The sequence below is a fragment of the Mus caroli genome, chromosome 11, assembly GCF_900094665.2.
Source record: "Mus caroli chromosome 11, CAROLI_EIJ_v1.1, whole genome shotgun sequence".
NCBI lineage: Eukaryota > Metazoa > Chordata > Mammalia > Rodentia > Muridae > Mus > Mus caroli.
The window spans coordinates 98,397,335-98,412,873 of record NC_034580.1 but is presented as its reverse complement, the minus strand read 5'-3'; the positions used below and the strand labels follow the sequence as shown (position 1 = coordinate 98,412,873).

Sequence of the window (15,539 nt, the reverse complement as noted above, 5' to 3'; positions counted from 1 at the left end):
GTATAGCTCTGGCTGTCCTGGAACTCACTTTGTAGGCCAGCCTGGTCTACAGAGTGAGTTCCAGGACAGCCAGGGCCACACAGAGAAACCCTGTCTCGAAAAACAAAACAAAACAAAACAAGATATGGTTTCTCTGTGTCGTTCTGGCTGTCCTGGAGCTCACACTGTAGACCAGGCTGGCCTCGAACTCAGAAATCCACCTGCCTCTGCCTCCCGAGTGCTGGAATTAACAGTGTGTGCCACCACATCTGGCTTTATTTAGTTGATATAATTTATAACAACTAGGTCACTCTGGGTAATTTTTTTTTTATTTCCAAAACTGAAAATCCTTTAAAAAATAGTAGAAATGATACATCAGTGGAGCAGGACAGCAGTAGAAAGTGGCAGTCGCTTGAACTCCAGGACCCTCCCCCACAACTGTGCGGCAAGCCTTCTGCAGACACATAGGGCACCCCACGCCCACACTGATCTGCCCCACCTGTCTGTGCATCTCCAGGGCTTTGAGAGGCTCGTCTGCACTCAGAAGAAAGAGAATGAGTCCAGGGTGGCCCTCTGTGAGCTGGGCAACCCCATGAAAAAGGACACCCGGGTAAGGGCTCCGTGATGTAATTCTAGCTACATCCCAGGGTACAGAAGCTCCTGGGGGTCCGAGGGTGGCGGATAATAATGGTGGCTTTGGAGCAGGACTGGATCCAGAGTGGACACTGGGGTGGTGACGTTGGACTTTCCCTCTTCCAGATAGGAATCACAATGCTGGTGAGCGTGGAGAACCTGGAAGAAGCTGGCGAGTCCGTGTCCTTCCAGCTGCAGGTCAGGAGGTACTGAGCTGGGCAGCATGGCTGACTGCCATCCTTCCTCCATCCGCCCCTCATGCAGAAACCCTCCCACACCGGAAGGAAGGCCTGCCCAAGAGCCCCATCCCCTTTCTTCCGCGGTGACTTGTTTCTGAGTCTTAGAGTCCTAGACGACATCTTTTCTCGGGTCTAACCAGTGCGGGATGGCTCTTTGGGGGTGGGATTGACTCTCCCTGAGCCATCTAAAATTCTGCTGTCCCTCTTCTTCTCACCTTCTCCCCTCCAGCAAGAACAGCCAGAATCCAAACAGTAAGGTCGTGATGTTGCCTGTGGCAGTCCAAGCTGAAGCCACAGTGGAGCTTCGAGGGTGAGAGACCAGGCATGGGACAGGGAAAATGGCAGAGGGGCCTCTGGTTCAGAGAAGGAGGTGGGCATGTAGCCCGGTACATCACATGATTAGCATGTGGAAGGGTCCCATCCCCAGGATCTCATAAAAGGGTAAAGTTTGAGGGGTCCTGGAGGACCCACCAGAGGTCTGTCAGGGAGTCAGATGCTCTCTGGGGGCTTGGACACTTGCAGGAATTCCTTCCCTGCCTCCCTGGTGGTGGCAGCAGAAGAAGGTGACAGGGAACAGGACGACTTGGACAGCTGGATCTCCAGGGTGGAGCACACCTATGAGGTAGGGAGGAGTGTGCGGACATATGAAGGTCCTGGGAGCTACAGCCTGGCAGCTGAGCCACCCCGCTATCTCCACCCTTAGCTCCACAACATTGGCCCTGGCACTGTGAACGGCCTCAGACTCCTCATCCACATTCCTGGCCAGTCCCAGCCCTCGGACCTACTCTACATCCTGGATGTGCAGCCGCAGGGAGGTCTCCTTTGCTCCACACAGCCATCTCCCAAGGTAAGGTTCTGAGAGAGAGAAGGAGCTGTGAGAGACCCCAGACCCACAGCCAGAGCAGGGTGTGGGTGCAGACCCTGGAAGCGAATTGATTGTGTCCTTGTTCCCCCCAGGTGGACTGGAAACTACCCACGCCCAGCCCTTCTTCCATTCGTCCTGTCTATCACCAGCGTGAGCGCAGACAGGCATTCCTGCAGGGGCCCAAGCCAGGGCAGCAGGACCCAGTACTGGTGGTGAGAAGGCTCAGCGGCTCAAGCTGGGGCCCTTAGAGGACAGAGGAGGTGGGAGGCAGGGACAGTGAGTGGGGCTGGTGAGATGCTGGGCTGGCTGGGGCAGAGGGGACACGTGGGTTCTCTGTGTGTGTCTCTGTCTGTCTCTCTGTCTCTCTCTGTCTCCCCCAACCCCTCTCTATCCTTTTGTTTTCCTTTGGAGAAATACCAAAGCGAGCCAGTGATAGTGCACACCTTTAATCCCAGCAATCGGGAGGCAGAGGCAATTAGATCACTGAGTTCGAGGCCAGCCTGGTCTACAGAGCGAGTTCCAGGACAGCCAGGGCTACACAGAGAAACCCTATTTTGAAAACGGGGGAGGGGGGAGAGCAGCCAAACCAATGTCACAAAAACATCAAGTACCGCAGGCTATGGATGACCTCTGCCTCTGGGCCTCATTCCTTTATCCCTGAGCTGTTGGGCAAACGGAATAAAGAGGAAACCATCCGAATGAAGCTCAGCCAGAGACCAGTGCTTCCTGACCCTCTGGCTCTCCGCGTTGGGTCCTTGAATGATGGGGGGATGATTGGCAGGAGAGCCTGTGAACTTACCACACATCCATCACCCTCAGAGCTGCGACGGCTCAGCGTCCTGTACGGTGGTGGAATGTGAGCTGCAGGAGATGGTGCGCGGGCAGCGGGCCATGGTCACCGTGCAGGCCATGCTGGGGCTGTCCAGCCTCCGCCAGGTGGGGCTAGACGCGGGTGGGCGGGGCGGGGCCTGAGGGGGCGGGGCAGGAGCTTGCTTTGGGTTTGAGCGGGTTCACACAAGGCCTGGGGAAGATTTGCCTTGGGGCGGGGATAGGGTAAAAGCCAGGCGGGACTCAACAGCAGGGAGCCCCGGGCTTGGATTGCGGCCATCTCCAGGCCTTGTTTAGCTGTGGTAAGCACCTGTCACCCCCGCCCCATACAGAGGCCGCAGGAGCAGTTTGTGCTACAGTCGCACGCCTGGTTCAACGTCTCCTCCCTACCTTACTCGGTGCCGGTGGTCAGCTTGCCCAGTGGGCAAGCTCGGGTAAGAGACCCTGGTTCTCCTGCTGTCAGCGCCCAGCCAGCGCGGGACGGGGCCTCGCCAGGGCTGAAGGACGAGGTCTGAGGAAGAGGGGCGGGGACTCTGTGGGACTGAGGTCTGGTTACTAGGAGACTGCTTGGCTGAGCATCCTTCTCCGCGGTCACAGCCCCCCTGAAGTGACATCTAGTTTGCCCTCAGGTGCAGACACAGCTGCTTCGGGCCTTGGAGGAGAGGGCCATTCCTGTCTGGTGGGTGCTGGTGGGCGTGCTGGGCGGTCTGCTGATGTTGACCCTGCTAGTTTTGGCCATGTGGAAGGTGAGGCTGAAAGGGAGACACAGACTTCCCCAGACTTCTCAGGTGGTCATGGACTAGCAGACGGGGTACAGGACCTGTCTCATCTCCATATCCGCTATTAGACTGCCACTTGTCTGAGGACTTGTGCTGGCCATGTACCATCCCTCCCATCCCTCCAAGCAGGACGTCTGAAATCCTCAGGCCTTCAGATCCCTTCCCCTGCTGTAGGGAAGTCGAAGGAAACTGAGACCTGCCCTCAGAGTTTCCTGACTGCTATGGGCAGGGCTCACCTCCCATCTTAGGTTTCTGTTGCAGTGATAAAACACCACGACTAAAAGAAATTTGGGGAGGAGAAGATTTATTTAATTTTACACTTCACAGTAAGCAAGATAAACCAGGGCAGGATCTTCAGGCAGGAACTGAAGTAGAGACCTGGAAGGGCAGCTGCTTAGGGGCTTTGCTTTCTTGCTTGCTGTCTTATACAACCCAGGCCCAACTGCCCAGCCAGGGCAGCACCCACAGTGGGCTGGGCCCCTACATCAATTAGCAATTAAGAAAATGTCTCCCCGGGCAGTGGTGGCGCATGCCTTTAATCCCAGCACTTGGGAGACAGAGGCAGGCGGATTTCTGGGTTAGAGGCCAGCCTGGTCTACAAAGTGAGTTCCAGGACAGCCAGGGCAATACAGAGAAACCCTGTCTCGAAAAAACAAACAAAAAGAAAGAAAGAAAGAAAGAAAGAAAGAAAGAAAGAAAGAAAGAAAAGAAAAGAAGAAAAGAAAAGAAAAGAAAAGAAAAGAAAAGAAAAGAAAAGAAAAGAAAAGAAAAGAAAAGAAAATGTCTCATGGGGCTGTAAGGTAGGGCTAAGAGCACTGGCCGCTCTTCCAGCGGACCAGCATTCTGGTCCAGCACCCACATAGTGGCTGACAGCCCTATGTAACTCCAGTTCCTGGGGATCTGACAGCTGACAGCCTCTTCGGGTTTCTTTAGCACCAAGCATGCATGCAGTGCACAGATACACATGCAGGCAAAATGAAAATGCCCATATACATAAAATAAAATTTAAATTATATTGTTTTAATAGAAAGAGAATGCCTCAAAGATACATGACCACAGGCTGATCTATGGGTAATTCTGTTTGTTTTTCTGAGTCAGGGTTTCTCTGTGTAGTCCCAGCTGCCCTGGAACTTTCTCTGTAGACTAGGCTAGCCTGGAACTCAGAGATCCCCCTGTTTCTATCTCCCAACTGCTGGGATAAAAGGTGTGCACCACCATCATACCTGACTGACCTGAGTACTTCTTCAGTTAAGGGTCCCTCTTCTCAGGTGACTTTAGGTTTGTGTCAAACAACTGAAGCTGGCTAGGACAGGATTCAGAACTATCCCTCCCCTTAGCAAGATGGGAAGCTGAACGATCTAGACCAGTGGCTCTCAACCTTCCTAACGCTGCAACCCTTTAACATAGTTCCCTGTGTTGTTGTGACCCAAACCATAACATTATTTGTGTTGCTACTCCATATCTGTAATTCGACACGGTTATGAACTGCAATGTAAATACCCGCTGTTTTCCAATGGACTTATATGAAAGGGGTCATTCAACTCCCAAAAAGAGTCTGGACTCACAGGTTAAGAACCTCCAATCTAGATCCTGCCCCTGGTTCCTAAGAGGGTCACTTGCTTCTTTGTGCTGGGGAACACAGGGATGAGTTATGTAGAGAGGGGAAAAAAGTTAAAGCCAAGCATGGTAACAGAAATGTAATCCTAAATGTCTGGGAGTGCAGGCTGCACAGCGAGTTCTAGGGCAGCCTGGGGGGCATGGGATCCTGTCTCAAAAAAAACAAAACAAAACAGAGGCTGCTGCTGGCTCAGGATAAAGGTACCTGTCAGCAAGTCTAATGGCTTGAGTTCTAACCCTGGGATGCACATAGTAGAAGAGAACCGTTTGTTTGTTTGTTTGTTTGTTTGTTTGTTTGAGACAGGGTTTCTCTATGTATCTCTGGCTGACCTAGAACTCACTCTGTAGACAAAGCTAGTGTCAAACTCAGAGATCTGCCTGCCTCTGCCTCCTGAGTGCTGGAACTAAAGGCATGCACCACCACTGCCCAGCTGAGAGAACCAATACTTAAAAACTGTCCTCTGACCTTCAGACATGCACACGAATAAATAAATATAATGTATTTTTTTCCTTTAATCTACGAAGGGGGCATCTCCCAATTTTAAAACCCCCCACTTCTCCGGTGCTGGGGATACAGCTCCATCGCATGGGTTTTGAGGCAGCCGGTGGGGCGCGTAGCCTGTCCCTGTGCCCTGACCCCAGTTCCTGTGCCCTTCCCCCTCCAGGCTGGCTTCTTCAAGCGGAATCGACCGCCTCTGGAGGAAGATGAAGAGGAAGAGTGACAGCAGAGGGGGTGGGGTTCCTGGTGGGAAAGTTGGGTACCTGCTTCCTGTTTCCAGCCAGTTGCCTCTGCTCAGAACTCCGTGGGGTCTTCCCTTTCCAGCAGACCGGGTGTATCCCTTTTCCTATTGCCTAATAAAGAGCTTGACTGTGATATCCGCCATGCTGCCTTGGGGTCTGAGAATAAGTGGGAGCTAGAGGGATGTCTGTGGGGTCTAAGGAAGTAGCTTGAGTAGTCAGTACTGACAGGGCAGCAAATGACCACTGGAGCAGAGAGCAGCAGGGATGAGGGAGCAAGGGATGAATTAGAAGGGCCTCCCACAAGACTCAGTGGATAGTAAGTTGGGGGTTAGGAGCACTAGAGAAGTAGTGTTGGGTCCCTGGTAGGCAGCTTTGTATCTGTTTTGTTTTGAGACAGAATCTCACTACGTAGCCCTAGCTGGCCAAGAGCTCACTGTGTAGAACAGGCTGGGTTTTAACTCAGAAAGGGTTAGAAGCCAGCCATCTACTTCAGCTTCCCAGGTATTGGAATTAAAGACCTGAGCCATCATGCCTGGCTCTCTGGTACGCAGTGTTTGGGTTTTTTGTTTGTTTGTTTGTTTTGTTTTGTTTTGTTGAGACAGGGTTTCTCTGTGTAGCCCTGGCTGTCCTGGAACTCACTCTGTAGACCAGACTGGCCTTGAACTCAGAAATCCACCTCCCTCTGCCTCCCAAGTGCTGGGATTAAAGGCATGCGCCACCAGTGCCCAGCTCTGGTGCGCAGCTTTAAGCTATGTGTTTTGCATACTTTTGGAGAGACAAACCTCAAAATAGTCCAAGACTTGGGAAAATATCCTTCACCTCTTCTGTCTGTTTCCCACAACAAAGACCTTTAAAGTGCTATTCTGAAGGAAGAGAGGCAGAAGAAACCGGCTAAGCTAAGCTTGAAGAAGACAGTGTCACACCAGGGAGGGGACAGCAGATGTTGTCCCGTGCAGCCCCTTAATGCTGAGGAGACAGATCTTCCACTTAAAAAGCAGATGAGGTATAGAAGGCAGACTTCCAGCTGTGGGGATCAAGGTCAGGTGGCTGGGTAGAGGTCAGGCTCTTCTCTGGAGTCCCGTGGAGTTTGATGGTTCCCATGTGTCAGAAATGGTTTTTGAGCACCTAACATGTGCTTAGACTATTCCAAAGCTGGGCTGAGCAGTGAATAAAGCCAGTCTCTATCCCATGGGATCTCTGTTCAAGAAGATGAATGAAGTAAACCAAGAAATAAAGGTGTAGTCAGTGCTGGCCAGGGCTGTGAATGGAAAGGGGTGGGAAGAGTCTGTAATCCCAGCTATTCTAGAGGAAGAGGTAGGAGAATCACAAGTTCACAGCCTGCCTGGACTACAGGGTGAGTTCAGGGCCAGCCTGGGCTACAGAGTGAGTCCAAGGTCAGTTTAGGCTACAGAATGAGTTCAAGGCTAGCCTGGGCAGCTTATTCTGAGAATCTGAGATTCTGACATGATGTCTCAAAAAGTAATTTTTTTAATATATGTGATAGATAGATAGATAGATAGATAGATAGATAGATAGATAGATAGAGATAGATACATAGAGCTCTGTTAGGTCTGTTAGGGTATTTACCCAACACACAGGAAACTCGGGTCAGGTTCAGTAAACCAGGAGTGGTAGCACAAACATGTTTAACCAGAATTCATGCAGTAGAGAGAATAGGATCAGAAGAGTTGGAGGCTAAGGAGTTGCAGAGACAAAGTTTGGAGCTGAGACGGAAGGAAGGACCACGCAGAGACTGCCCCATTCAGGGATCCATACCATAATCAACCACCAACACAGACACTATTGCATATGCCAGCAAGATTTTACCCACAGGACCCTGATATAGCTGACTCTAGTGAGGCTATGCCAGTGCCTGGCAAATACAGAAGTGGAGGCTCACAGTCAGCTATTGGATGGAACACATGGCCCCCAATGGAGGAGCTAGAGAAAGTACCCAAGGAGCTGAAGGGGTCTGCAACCCTATAGGTGGAACAACAATATGAACTAACCAGTATCCCCTGAGCTCATGTATGTAGCAGAAGATGGCCTAATCAGCCATCATTGGAAGGAGAGGCCCTTGGTCTTGCAAAGATTATATGCCTCAATACAGGGGAATACCAGGGCCAGGAAGTGGGAGTGGGTGGGTTGGAGAGCAGGGGGGTGAGGTGGTATAAGGGACTTTTGGGATAGCATTTGAATTGTAAATGAAGAAAATATCTAATAAAAAATTGTTTAAAAAAAAAGAGTTGGAGGCTAGCCTGGGCTACATTAGATTCTGTCTCAAAAAGGATACTTTGAGTGTACGTCTGTCACTGACTGCTATCGTGTGTCAACCTGACACAAGCTAGAGTCCTCAGACAGGAAGGAGCCTTGGCTGAGAAAATGCGTCCATGAGATCCAGCTGTAGGACATTTTCTCAGTTCTAGCACACTAGTGATCAAGGGGGGAGGGCCCAGCCCATTGTGGTCCTGGGTTGTATAAGAAAACATACTGACAAGCCAGGGAAAGCAAGCCAGTAAGCAGCCTCCCTTCATGGCCTCTGCATCAGGTCCTGCCTCCAGATTCCAGTCCTGCTTGAGTTCCTGTCCTGCCTTCCTCTACTGATGAGCTATGATCTGGAAGTGTAAGCCAAATAAACCCTTTCCTCCCCAACTTGCTTTTTGGTCATGGTGTTTTTCGTCAAGTCACTAGAAACCCTGAGGCAATGTCTTTCCTCAGCATACCACCCTACTCCCATTCCTCCTTAATAACGGTCCTATTCCTATCACAGTTTTGGAAAGTAAGGACAAAGAAAGCTGAGACAACTTTCAGTAGGGAGCAGTTGTTTACTATGTCCAAGACCCTGAGTTCAATCTTCAGTACTGAGGGTGGGGAGAAAGACAGAGAAGGGGATGTGGAGAGGAAAGGGGAGGGGAGGGAAGGGGAGGGGAGGGAAGGGGATAGGAGAGAACAGGAGAGAAGGGGGGGAAGGAGGAGAGAAGAGAGGAGAGGAGGGAGGCTGGAGAGATGGCTCAATGGTTAAGAGCACCGACTGCTCTTCCAGAGGTCCCTAGTTCAATTCCCAGCAACCACATGGTGGCTCACAACCATCTGTAATGGGAGCTGACACCCTCTTCTGAAGACAGCTATAATTGTACTCATAATACATAAAATAAATAAATAAATCTTAGAAAAAAAAAGAAGGAGAAGAAGAAAAGAGGAGAAGTGAGGTGGAAGGAGGCATGGGAGGAGGGGAGTGGCGAGGAGACACCAGTGGGTGCTGGTGGAGGCGCCACTTCCCGAAGTCTTCAAAGGGAAGCCAGGTAGTCAAGGACAGGGCTCTGGCGGTTGATCTGAGGAATGAAAGAGCCGTTCGCTGCATGGAGCAAAGTGTTCAGAAAAAAAAAATGTCTGCCAGTAACAAGGGGGCAAGTTCTGGCAAAGAGGGAGTTGCTGAGGCTGGAGCTGGGTGGGGAGGGCCCTGGGGTACTTGTTCGTTAGGGAGGCAGGGGTGGTGGCTGAGCAGACACGCCTTGAACACTGAATTCAATGCTACGCGTCCAGGGACAGGAGAGGTGCATAGATTCACCTCACCAGAGCCCGTACTTGATTGTACCCAGAGGGGTAAAATGGTAAATCCTGATAACAATGATTTGACATCCATGCATGGCAAGTTCCAGAACAGGTTTCTAGCTGGGTGACTGAATATCTAAGTAAAGATTAAGCCATGATCCTTGAATACCAGCCAAATTTCCTCTCGAGTCAGTCAGTCATTGCAACTGAATGGCCCAGACCACCTATCTTGATCCCAGCAAAGCATTTTAGCCTTGGGCCTCACAGACGAGAGATTTATGAGTGGGATTGTAGTGGCTGGGATTTTAGATCTGAATGATCCTGATAAAACTGGGGTGCAGTGGGGGGGTCTCTCTGGGATGTCTCAGCTCCATGTCAACTCTGGGTTGCCTAGAGACATCAGGAGATCCTTGAACGGAGGCAGCAGTAGCCTCTCTGCCCCACAGATAGCTCCTGGCTGTGGCGGGCACAGGGATGATACAGTGGGCAAGCAAGGCAGATTCCAGGGAGCCCTGACAGATTGTGAAGTCGGCTTGAGACCAACACGATGAAATTCACCAAGGAAGAGCGCTAAAGCAAAAAAAAAAAAAAAAAAAAAAAGTTACATAAGCACAGAACTGGGAAATATGGTTACACGGAAATCTCTATTAAAAAGGAAGAGATGCGTGCAATCCCCTCTACCCTTGGCTGGCTACTCCAGGGTCTGAGGTGGGGGGCGGGGGCGGTGAGCTCAAGGACAGCTAAGGCTGCTTAGTGAGCCGCTGCCAAGAAGGAGGAGGAAGAGGAAACAGATGGAAATGAGGGGAGGAGAAAGAAAGAAGGAAAAGAGGGAAAGAGGAAAGGAAGGGATGAAGGGAAAGACCTGGTGACTTTGCCCCCTTAAGTAGAGAGACTTAGTCAGAGGGAAGCCTGCTGTGTCCCCCTGGGGAAGCCATCCTTGTCATAGGTCTCCTCCTGGGTAGCAGGCTGTGCTGAACAGGTGACTGGGCAGAGAGAACCACGCAAAACAGAAGCTAAGGGATAGTGACAGGCAGAAACGATAAGGAGAGAAAGATTGTTTGGGAGCGTGTCTTCAAACATGGGGTTCAGCGAAGGAAGACCCAGTTTGTCAATCAGGATGCTGGAACCAATGGGATTCTTTTGTGGGGGGAGGCGTCTGCTTCCACCTCTCCAAAACCTCTCTAGCCAGATGTCTCCTCCAGAAGAAGGAGGTCTTATTACTCCAAGGGAGGCAAGCCCCTCCCCGGCCAACAACAGCACCACTGACTGCACCGGCGCACCTGTCAGACTTGTGTCAGAGGACCCGGAACTGGCTATGTAGAGCAAGGTGGCCTTGAACTCACAGAGCTCTTCCTGTTGGGATAAAAGGTGTCTGGCATTCCTCCACCACCACCCCGAACCACCCCTCACACACACCCTGGTATCTCAACCACGCTACTAGGTAGAGATTTTTATGATTGTCACTTTAAAGGATAAGTGAGGCTGAATATAGCGGCTTGCATTTGAAATCCCAACACTCTGGAAGCGGAGGCAGGAAAAGGGCCATGAGTTCGAGGCCATTCTGAACTTCAGACCATCCTCTTTAAAGCAAGAGAGAGGCTAAGAAGGCTGTAAGGAACTTTTCTTGCCTGTTTCTGAATGGAAGTCATGGGGGGGCGGGGGAGGAGGCTGACATGACCACAGGTCAGCTTCCCAATGCTGGATGGAGACCGCAGCCTCCTCAACACTACGGAGCTCTCGGCGTGGGAGAAGGAAATTCTCACTTTCCAACTACAGCCCTTAGAAGTAGGCAATAGCCATTCTCCTACCCCTCAATTTTACACCACATCTCAAGAGCTCTCCAACCCCAACCCGGGTAATTGCCCCTAATCGCTGCACTCCATTGCTGTCTGGAGTCTTGGGTTACCGGGTGGGGGCTGCCGAGTGGGCTGCAGGCAGAGCCGGGCCTCGAGGGGGCGGTGCCCGCTGGCCCGCCGTGCCGGGTGCCGACTGCAGGGGGCGCTGGCGGCCGCTCCGGGCGGAGACAATCGCGCCGAGCGGGCGCCGCAGCCGGAGCGGGAGCCCAACCCGGAGCTGCACAGAGCGGTGCAGAGCTGGGGCTGAGCGGGGCTGGCCGAGCAGGGCCGGGCGGCAGCGATGGACCGCTAGGGCCCGGCCGAGCCCCGCGATGCCGCCGCCGACTGGCCCCGGCGTCCTCGCGCGGCTGCTGCCGCTGCTGGGGCTGCTGCTCGGCGGCGCCTCCCGGGCTCCCGGCAAGTCTCCGCCGGAGCCCCCCAGCCCGCAGGGTGAGTCTCGGCCTCGAGGGGCGGCGATCGTGGGCCTGTACCCTGTGATCCGCTGCCACCGCTGGCCCCCTCTTCACGGTGCTAGTGACTTGGGATGCATTCTGCTCCCAGGATGGCGGGGGGAAGGCGACCTGAGATCGGTGCTTCTGGGGGAGAGATTGGGGGACTGTTTGCTGCGGGGGTCTTGGGGAGACACAATGGAGAGGGCGAGGGTCTCCAGGCTCGGCGCTGCCGCCTCCTCCGACTTGTTTTTCTCCCTCCTGGTCCGCGAGGCACTGCAGCCAGAGCTATTGTCTGCGGAAGACACCCGCCCAGGGGCGGGCTGGGGCGGGCGCCGGCTCCGCAGCCCCCCGCGGGTCCCTAGCTGCGACCCAGGCTGGGTGGGGGCGCAGACATCGGCTGCCACCCTGGCCGGACTGGGGCTGGGAGCTTAGAGCTGGGCTGCGGGGGGGAGGGGAGAGGAGGAGTGGGTGAGGCTGTGGGCGGGATTGACTGCTCGAATGGGGTTTTCACCCAGGAGCCTGACAGCTTCCAGCCAACCCCCCCCAGGTTTAGAATTTGGGGCTCACCGAATAAACACTGATCAGCTCATGCTAGAGGGAGGGGATGCATTTGGAAGGGGGGGCCGAGTACAGGCGTTATTGTGATTACCGGCTCAAGGCGCATGGCAGGGCTGTGGTCACGGAGCCATGCTGAGCTGGCTGGCTAGCTGTGGGCAGTACCAGCTGAGAGGGCAGGTGTCTGGGTCCTTGTCCAGCCCATCTCTTGCTACTACTCTCTTCTACCAGCTTCCAGATCTCCCCTTCTTCATTTCACTCATTCCCCCGCCCCCAAAGGAGACCCTGACCCTGCTAACGCCTAACCTGGCCCACATGGGTGTGTGGTACATGGGTGAAGGTAGAGCTGGCCCCTGCAGTGGGAGCTGGACACCCTGACTCCACAGCTCACTCGTGGGTTCTCTGGGCCTCTCTTCTCCTCATCCCTGCTTCCCTCTCCCACCTTTCTGGTTCCTGCGCCACCACCCCACAATTGCTCTTCCTTCCCTGCCTGTGGTTCCATCCTGAAACCGTGTTCTTTGCTCCTTACGCCACCCCCCCCCCCCACACACACACCAGAAGCTAGCAGGAAAGGCGGAAGGCGGGGGTCTGGTTGAGGGAAGTAGGGTCCGGATGAAGGAAGGAGGTCGGATTTCCTCCTGGAACGAGGCAGGGCTAGCCAAGTGGAGAGATGCAGATACTGTATGGAATGCCAAGCTTTGAGGGTGGGGAGGGAATCTTCCTGTGCCTCAGTCTCCCTAATCTCCCAGAGAAGAGGCCCAAGCTAGGAAGCTTCTCCTCCTCCAAGGCCCAGGGGAGGGAGGGAGGGCCCAGGGAATTGGCTGGAATACAGCCAGAATAAGGGGCTCTCTCAGGCAGCTGGCGGGGAGCCCAGGCTGTGGGGATGAGGGGAAAGGAGTCTGCTAGACACCTGCCCCACCTCCCAGCTTGGCGCTGACGCTCCATCCGGCCTTACCTGCCCACCTCTGTTTTGTTTCCCAGGTCCCTCCTCTACCTCTTTTGAGGCTTTGGCCCTTGAGCCAAAAGGCTTCCCTCAAGTGACAAAATTTCAGACTCCTGGATCCTCTCTTCCCAGCTGCTCTCTCCAGCTGTTCCTAAGCCTAGAATGGGGCTGGGAGCAGTCAGACTCTTTTAGCTTCTCAGAATTCCTACTGGGGCAGGAGACTGCCATTCCTTGGAGAGCCTGCGTGGGAGTGGGCAGAGTGGGTGCCCCACCCGAACAAGCTAGACTCTGGCCTATCCTGGAGAGGGAGGTGGGCTCTGGGAATAGCTGGATGGGATGCCAGGACCAGGCGTGGTATCCTGCTTTGGAAGCCTGAGAAGAGACACCTGTCACTGTGGAGTGTCAAGTCGGTGAAAGGCCTTGAGGTTCCGAGGCTGCCCACGCCCCCCCGGCCCCGCCCCTTCTGCTCTCCGCTCCAGACTCCAGGCTCCCTACCTGGGATTTCCCCCAGCATCCAGTGCATCCTCCACTTGCCTCCTCTTAACCTCCCCATCTATGATGCTCATTAGGAAGGCGGAGGCGGGGCCTAGTCTTGAGGGAGAAGCGGGTGCTGAGTGGAAAGGGTTAGATGGCAGAGGCGGCCTGTGGAAATCCATGAGAGTAACTTAAGTCCTCATCACCCACCCAAACCCAAGTACCTCACCTTCAGGGCCAGAGTGGCCAGGTTACCCTGGAGGAAGGGATGTGGGGGATGGGGGGGTCACAGATAGCTGGAAATCTAAATGTTTATGAGTCCCAGTCCCTGCACACTCTTTCCCTTGGGCTTGGGTCTGCTTTCCGTGTAGCCCATTCCCATCAGTGCCCCAGCTCCTTTGCTTGATCTCCTGGGAGGAATGAGGGCGTTGCCATGGTGACTGACTGTCGCTGACCAGCTATAGACGTGATGGGAGGGATCAAGATACTCCTTTGGGCTTAGGAGCTGGGGCAGGTCCCTAAATTTGAAAGGTTTTTGGAAAGGATCCTGGACAGAGGGTGTGTGTAAGAAGTGACAGAGTGACAGGTTCCTTAGTGGCTTGACTTGATTTTTTTTTTTTTTTTTTTTTTTTTTTTTGTTCCTTGAGAACTCAAGCAGGGACCCAGCTTCCATCCTTCCTCTAAGTTACTCGATCTTGCCCTCTCCCCCTCCAGCTGAGGCTCCCCATTCTCCCAGGACTCATTCTTTCTTGGTCTCTCTTCTCTTCAGACCATTGTTCTCTTAGGGTAGACTGGCTAACATTTTTTTATTCTAGTAGTAGACTACTAGGTTCAGAGCTCAGATTTCTCACTTAAATGCAATACAAGGACTTAACGCCTTCTAAGCCTCACTTTCTTTATCTGTAAAATGGGCTGAGGGCATATTTTAGCAAATATAGCATTTCACTGGCTGCAAAATGTATTCCTATTTTGTGAACCAGTAAGAATGGGGGTGGGGAGTGGAGAATGCTGTCAATTATAACGATGACATCACCCATCACAGGCATTGCCCAAGTTTAGAATTGTGAAAGTATGCATGGGCTAGCGCTGGTAAGAGGGGATAAATAGCCCTCTCTCCTCCTCTGCTGACTTTGGCCTAGAGCACAACTCACAGATAGAGGCTCTACATTTGATCCCCAGGAGTCAGCCCCCAAGCCTCTCTCCCCCAGCGGCCCCCTCCCTCACTCCTCATCCCCTCACCCCATCTTCCCACAGAGATCCTGATCAAGGTACAGGTATATGTGAGCGGGGAGCTGGTGCCCCTGGCCCGGGCCTCAGTAGACGTCTTTGGGAACCGCACTCTTCTGGCTGCTGGTACTACGGACTCAGAGGGCGTGGCCACACTACCCCTCAGTTACCGCCTGGGTACCTGGGTCTTGGTCACTGCTGCCCGCCCGGGTTTCCTCACCAACTCAGTGCCCTGGCGTGTTGACAAGCTGCCGTGTGAGTGCAGGGACAGGGGGACGGGGGGGGGGAGGAGCGGGTTGGACAGCAGCTGACCCACCATCAGCCCCTTCCCAAAATAGTCCTTGCAGGTGGAAGGGCAGTTTCCCAGCAGCTGCTGCCTGGGCTGGGGCATACTGGGCCGTGGGAGGATGAAGCCACTGGGATGAAAACAAGGGGGTACCTAGGAAATGCTTCTAGAGCTGACAGGCTGCCCGTCTTACAGTGTACGCATCCGTCAGCCTCTACCTGCTCCCAGAGAGGCCAGCCACCCTCATCCTCTATGAGGACCTTGTGCACATCCTCCTAGGCTCGCCAGGTAAGCCCCACCCCCTCCATTCCTTAGCTCCTCTTCCATCCTTGACCTGTATGCAGAAACCTCTGCTTCGTCACACAGTAGCTGGGTGTCCAGGGCAAGTCGCTTAACCTCTCTGAGCCATACTTGTGTAGAAGATGTGGAAGGGTATTTAATCCCAGCACTCGGGAGGCAGAGGCAGGCGGATTTCTGAGTTCGAGGCCAGCCTGGTCTACAAAGTGAGTTCCAGGACAGCCAGGGCTACACAGA

At 53.5% G+C, this 15,539-nt stretch overlaps 2 protein-coding genes across 3 annotated transcripts in view; both read left to right on the top strand.

Moving 5' to 3' along the window:
- Window positions 1-5,821, top strand: part of Itga2b (integrin subunit alpha 2b) — a 17,117-nt gene extending 11,296 nt beyond the window's left edge. Inside the window, exons 21-30 of the mRNA XM_021176341.2 lie at window positions 497-589; window positions 739-818; window positions 1,081-1,161; window positions 1,374-1,473; window positions 1,555-1,698; window positions 1,809-1,928; window positions 2,536-2,652; window positions 2,877-2,978; window positions 3,174-3,290; window positions 5,606-5,821. Coding sequence (XP_021032000.1) covers window positions 497-589; window positions 739-818; window positions 1,081-1,161; window positions 1,374-1,473; window positions 1,555-1,698; window positions 1,809-1,928; window positions 2,536-2,652; window positions 2,877-2,978; window positions 3,174-3,290; window positions 5,606-5,662 — 1,011 coding nt within the window. The 3' untranslated portion in view covers window positions 5,663-5,821. The remainder of the gene's footprint in view (window positions 1-496; window positions 590-738; window positions 819-1,080; window positions 1,162-1,373; window positions 1,474-1,554; window positions 1,699-1,808; window positions 1,929-2,535; window positions 2,653-2,876; window positions 2,979-3,173; window positions 3,291-5,605) is intronic.
- Window positions 5,822-11,259: 5,438 nt separating this feature from the next.
- Window positions 11,260-15,539, top strand: part of Fam171a2 (family with sequence similarity 171 member A2) — a 10,342-nt gene continuing 6,062 nt past the window's right edge. Inside the window, exons 1-3 of one of the 2 annotated variants that reach the window (XM_021175551.2) lie at window positions 11,260-11,518; window positions 14,747-14,974; window positions 15,201-15,293. In XM_021175551.2, coding sequence (XP_021031210.1) covers window positions 11,401-11,518; window positions 14,747-14,974; window positions 15,201-15,293 — 439 coding nt within the window. In that variant the 5' untranslated portion in view covers window positions 11,260-11,400. The remainder of the gene's footprint in view (window positions 11,519-14,746; window positions 14,975-15,200; window positions 15,294-15,539) is intronic. The other variant, XM_029483736.1, reaches the window with a different exon arrangement.